Here is a 6,000-nt window from a genome sequence, read left to right on the forward strand (position 1 = left end):
TTTGAAATGTGCTTTTTATTGTCTTGTTTTTAAAGACCAACCCTTATTTTCTAGATTACTGCTGAATGATAGAAGTTATATTCATTTGTTTCATTCACTCAATTGTTCATTTATTTGGTAACTATCTATTGGCTACTTCCAAAAGGCAAAATGCCCCAGCTATACCCTGAGAGATATAAAACCCACAATTCTCAAACATTCCAAGTGGGAAGTGGGAAGTGAATGACTATTGCCATTGTTTCACTAAGCCATGTTCAACTCTTTGCAACCCTATGGACTGTAGCCTGCCAAGGTTCCTCTGCCCATGGAGTTTTCCAGACAAGAATACTAGAAAGGGTTGCCATTTCCTTCTCCAGGGGATCTTCCCAACCCAGGTATCAAACCTATGTCTCCTGCTTGGCAGGCAGATTCTTTACTACTGAGCCACCTGGGAAGCCCTAATGACCGTACTACAGAGCAATTTATGATTCTGAGAAATAATTTGATCTGGAAATTACTTATAGGAAGAGACTGAATCCACCTAGTGTTACCAAAGTATCATTAAGATTTGCTGTCAGAGCTTTATTATTCAGAGTACAGGCGAAACAGAATGTACACTTAAGGAAATTAACTAAGAAGACTTTAATAAAGGGATTATTGACAGAAGTCAGTCAAAGAAAATTAAAAGACAAATCTAAGAGTACCCAACAAGAGATGCTGATACATCTCAAAGCTAGCTACAAGGGAGCTGTTTTCACAGCCAAGCCTAAAGGGGACAAGGGCAGGGCATGTTATCAGGGCCCAGAAAGAAATCTGCAGGAGTTGTTCTTCTAGGAGATGGCCACATGTCAGGGGCTGTGGATTTTTGGTAGCAACTGCAGCCTTTGCTAACCTAAGTCCTGGCAGGGCAAGAATGGGGGAATAAATGCTCCAAAACCACTCTCTACCTGCTTTCTGACTTCCTCCTCATATTTCCCATTCAGTTCAGTTCAGTTTAGTCACTCAGTTGTGTCCGACTCTTTGCGACCCCATGAATCGCAGCACACCAGGCCTCCCTGTCCATCACCAACTCCCAGAGTTCACTCAGACTCACATCCATCGAGTCAGTGATGCCATCCAGCCATCTCATCCTCCGTCATCCCCTTCTCCTCCTGCCCCCAATCCCTCCCAGCATCAAAGTCTTTTCCAATGAGGCAACTCTTCGCATGAGGTGGCCAAAGTACTGGAGTTTCAGCTTTAGCATCATTCCTTCCAAAGAAATCCCAGGACTGATCTCCTTCAGAATGGACAGGTTGGATTTCCTTGCAGTCCAAGGGACTCTCAGGAGTCTTTTCCAATACCACAGTTCAAAACCATCAATTCTTTGGCGCTCAGCCTTCTTCACTGTCCAACTCTCACATCCATACATGACCACAGGAAAAACCATAGCCTTGACTAGACAGACCTTAGTCGGCAAAGTAATATCTCTGCTTTTGAATATGCTATCTTGGTTGGTCATAACTTTTCTTCCAAGGAGAAGCGTCTTTTAATTTAATTTCCCATTGGCTCACCCCAAATCAGAAAGCAAACCCACAGTTCAGCTTCCTGGAAGGCAAAGATGTCAGGAGGGATAAAAGGTGAGTCTGGAAGAGCAAATAGAGGATTCTCACCAAAGAGAGGTGGCACTTCTGGAATCTGGGAGGAAGAGCCTCCCAGGCTCTGATGGCTACAAAGCCTTGATTTGAGGCGGGAGTTAGATGCCAAACATGTTAAAAGCTATTGCCACTTCTATTGCCGCCACATCCTGACTCTCTCCACAGAATCACCTGAACTCTCACCTCCAGGGAATGACCCTGAAGCAGTATAAATGGCTCTAACATGTGATATTTATTTTTTAAAAGATTTTGGTGGAGGGAGATAGAAAATGGTGGCAAAGATTTGCTTTTCTCTCTTACAGCCTTCTAGCAGCAAGAGGAGGGAACCGGAGAACAGCCAACGTGGTGGCCCATGGCTTTGCCAACCTTTTAACTCTGGACAAAAAGACCCTCCAAGAAATTCTAGTGCATTATCCAGATTCTGAAAAGCTGCTCATGAAGAAAGCCAGGTACCACCTTTGACATCTCATTAGAGAAAAAAAAAAAACCATTAGAGAGGAGTTGGCTTCACGTGACCCTGTGCTCATGGCTGCAGTCAACAGTTTCCAGGAGAGCCACCTAACATACTATTGTTTATGTGGTCATGCACTGAAAACTTCACAGACTAGGCGAAAAGATAGTATTTCTGGGAAGTTTTTCCAGAATCCTCACAATGCTATCTAAAATGGCCTTTCTCTCCTGCCCACAGAGTGCTTCTAAAGAACAAGGCTCCAGGCACAGGGGCAACCCCCCCAAACAAAGGACTTGCCTTTCTCTTCCCACCGAAACAAGAAACACCCAAAATGTTTAAAGCTCTTCTGGGAAGCTCTGGAAAAGCAGGTCTTGCAAGACTACTCACGTTGAAGAGAGAACAAACTGGTCAGGTAATAGGACAGAGGGAAAGGAGGGCTATAACAGAGACCTCCAGATGAAATACACTCAGACAAGCTCCTACTTTAATCCCGTGCCAGACACTGGGATAATCTGGATTCATCTAATGCATATAGTTGCTACATTATACACAGCACTTATTATTATTTACTATATACCCATGTATCATCACAGTTAACCCCCCTGGGTTTATTATGACAGTTTTAGCGTTTTGTGATGATATATATAGATATATATATGAGGAAAGGTGAAAGGGTTAGTCGCTCAGCAGTGTCTGAGTCTTTGTGACCCCATGGACTATAGCCCGCCAGGCTCCTCCGTCCAAGGAATTCTCCAGGCAAGAATACTGGAGTGGGTAGCCATTTTAATCTGGACTGATTTCTGTGTGATTCTATATTCCTCAGAAGGTAAAGAATCTGCCTGCAATGCAGGAGACCCAGGTTCGATCCCTGGGTCAGGAAGATACCCTGGAGAAAGGAATGGCAATCTACTCCCGTATTCTTGCCTGGAGAACCCCCATGGACAGAGGAGTCTGGCGGGCTACAGTCCATGGGGTCACAAAAAGTTGGACATGACTGAGCGACTAAAGCCAGCACCAGTATATATGGCATCACTGATGGCTCAATTTGTGTTTTCTGTGTTTGTGAAACTGCTTACTCACTAAAGTGTGTCTGTAACCTCAAAACCAATATTTAAGGGGTTTAGGGGTCATTCTCAGGCATACATGTACAGAGTAGCAAAAATTTAAGTTGCTGGGGGCACATATTTTCAGCTGAATTTGAACAAGGAGACACTTTGCCTTCTTGTTTCAGCTCTCACACTGTGAATGAATGAACTTTTCAAGGTCTATTTATTGTCGTGTTTTTTGTATTTTTGTGCATTTCCCCCCTCCCACTATTAAAAATGGCCCTCAAACATAGTGCCAAAGTACTGTGTTCCAAAGGGCAAAAATGCAGTGATGTGCCCTACAGAGAAACACGTGTATTAGACAAGCTTCATCCGGGCATGAGTCAGAGTGCTACTGGCTGTGAGTTCAATGAAATGAATAAACCATACATATTAAATAAGGTGTTTCTAAATAGAAATGCATGTAAAACAAGGTTATGTATTGAGCAGTTGACAAAAATGTTAAAACCAGAGGCTTGTAGGATCCTAAACCTGCATTACCCCAAAGAGCAGGGTTTGCTAGTTCAGTGCTCATGGCAGGTTTGTAGAACAAAACTGCCATGAATAATGAGGATCAGCTGTATATACATCAACATATATATATGTTTACACAAAATGTGTAAGACATTTTACCAGCCATTAAACATTTTCACCAGTATTCATTCAATTACTATCACTATGTCAGAAGTAACCTCACAGAGGACATCACAGCTTTCATGTTACAGCTGAATAAACTGAGATCCAGATCAATTGTTTAGATAAGATCACCATCAATGACAGAGCAAAAGTTATTAGTCGAAAATTCAGACTTCAACACCTACACCAAACTGTCTCCTAATTCCTAGAAATGTCATGAAACTGAAATGTTTTAGTTTTTCTCTTTTTTTTCATATTTCTTTGATTCTCATGATAAGTTTATGAGGGCAGATCCTGAAAAACAGAGCAGAGATTCAAGTTTTCTGAATCTAGTTATTATGTTGTCTCTAAAACAGTAAGAAATGAGTATCTGTGACTTTTTCCGAAAATTGGCAAAGCAAATATTATAAAGTCAATCACACTCAAGAGATTCAAACTTGCCTCTTCCTTTTCCACACACACAACACTGTGATGCAGGTCAGGGTACACCAGATGCCTCATTTAATTGGCAGGCAAATAATAATTTGTGTAGAAGACTTATGGGGAAAACAGCTCTGTAAGTCAGTGTGTTAAGTAAGGTTCTCAACTCTGTATATGCACCTTCATACCCTGTACAAGCCTCTGTCAAACTGATCTCAAGCGTCACCAGCAAAGAGCATGGTATGTGTCTTAATGTGAAATTTCTACAGATGACACTAAAAGCCAAAGGTTCTTAAAGTATATCAAATACCTATGGGGCAAATGGAGAGACTGTACCAGGAAGGAGACAGGAATTTCTCCTGAGACGCTCCCATGAGCTTATGCAGGAGGGCAACTATACTTCTAGAGTGTTTTTAGAGCATTATCTGGTATTGGGCTAATACCTTTTTATTAAACGATAAATATTTAAAATTTTATCTTTATAAAATAAATAAGTAAATATTTGAAAAGCAAAGCATCTTGAGCACTAAGTCTAATAATTCAGAGACCATGGGGGCCAATTGGGAGCAAATTCCCTGGCAGGAACAGAAATGTAACGCACACTAACCCTGAATTCAAAGGTGACGACAGCTCAACCCCATTCTCTAGTACATCAGGAAACTTAGTTAAAGGATAGTCAAAGGCAGACACAATTCCCATATTACGTCAATCTTTTGACCGTGATCCTTAGGTATTGCGTATTAATCAAAAGACTCCAACATCCTTGATTATGATTTCAGTACCAATCAACTCTTTTCAATAACTTTCTTCTAGAGAAAAGATGAAAACCAGGAAGAAGAGGATAAAGGAAAAGAATCTGAAGATAAAGGAAGAGCAACAGCAGAGAAACCACTTGAAGCATCCAAATGTCAAACGAGTCCCATTACAGCGGAGGAAGCGCCCCAGGCAATTAGAAAGGCAGTTTTACCCAGAGGAACTACCCGTCAATCACTCATCATCAGCATGGCTCCTTCTGCCGAGGCCGGGGAAGAGGTTCTGACGATCGAAGTCAAGGAAAAGGCTAAGCAATAAATACGTGATGATCTTAAGATAGTCTCTAGCTAGTTCCCCGAGAGATTATAGCCAGGATGAGAGTTTAACTAATGACAGGAAAAGACCTTGACGGCACCCTTGAGAAACCACAGGCAAATCTCTAGCTTAGTTTCTAGGGCATAGCTTAGAGTCTGATCTTCTGCAGTGGCAATAAGATTATTAAGGAAAAAATCCCTATTCTCCGTTGTCATCAGCTTTGTGCAATTGGTATTCTCCTAATGGTACCTAGAAGGTTATTTTTCTTCTGTACTTTCTTGATGATGTTTCTTCCCTCCGTTTTGATTAGGTTGGTCTTGGCTCTGAAATGATTCACTAAGTTTTTCTCTTAATTGTGTGTGCGTGTTAAAGTCTTGCATTGCACGGTTAGTCTTGGTTAAATGTTCTATGTATATGACTATTACCTCTTACTTGGGGAGTATGAGATTTTAATAAAATGTCAAACATCAAGTGATTTTTGTCCAAGCCAGGTTTATAAGTCGGTCAAGTATCAGATCAACCCACCAGGTGGGATTAAAGGAAGCAATCGTTATGAACTCAGTGGATATAAAACCCACCTTGCAGAGAAGTCCTCTGAAGAGCACTGCTGGTCAGCAATAGGAACAATAGTGAAAGTGAAAGTGTTAGTTGAGTAGACTCTTTCCAACCCCATGGACTGTAGCCCCCCAGGTTGCTCTGTCTGTGGGAGTCTCCAGGAAAGAATACT

At 41.6% G+C, this 6,000-nt stretch overlaps 1 protein-coding gene across 1 annotated transcript in view; it reads left to right on the plus strand.

The window, feature by feature from the left end:
• Positions 1-5,743, plus strand: part of CNGB3 (cyclic nucleotide gated channel subunit beta 3) — a 96,390-nt gene extending 90,647 nt beyond the window's left edge. Inside the window, exons 16-18 of the mRNA XM_069600351.1 lie at positions 1,916-2,062; positions 2,302-2,476; positions 5,019-5,743. Coding sequence (XP_069456452.1) covers positions 1,916-2,062; positions 2,302-2,476; positions 5,019-5,276 — 580 coding nt within the window. The 3' untranslated portion in view covers positions 5,277-5,743. The remainder of the gene's footprint in view (positions 1-1,915; positions 2,063-2,301; positions 2,477-5,018) is intronic.
• The last annotated feature ends 257 nt before the right edge of the window (positions 5,744-6,000 follow it).

Source organism: Ovis canadensis, chromosome 9 (genome assembly GCF_042477335.2).
Source record: "Ovis canadensis isolate MfBH-ARS-UI-01 breed Bighorn chromosome 9, ARS-UI_OviCan_v2, whole genome shotgun sequence".
Lineage (NCBI taxonomy): Eukaryota > Metazoa > Chordata > Mammalia > Artiodactyla > Bovidae > Ovis > Ovis canadensis.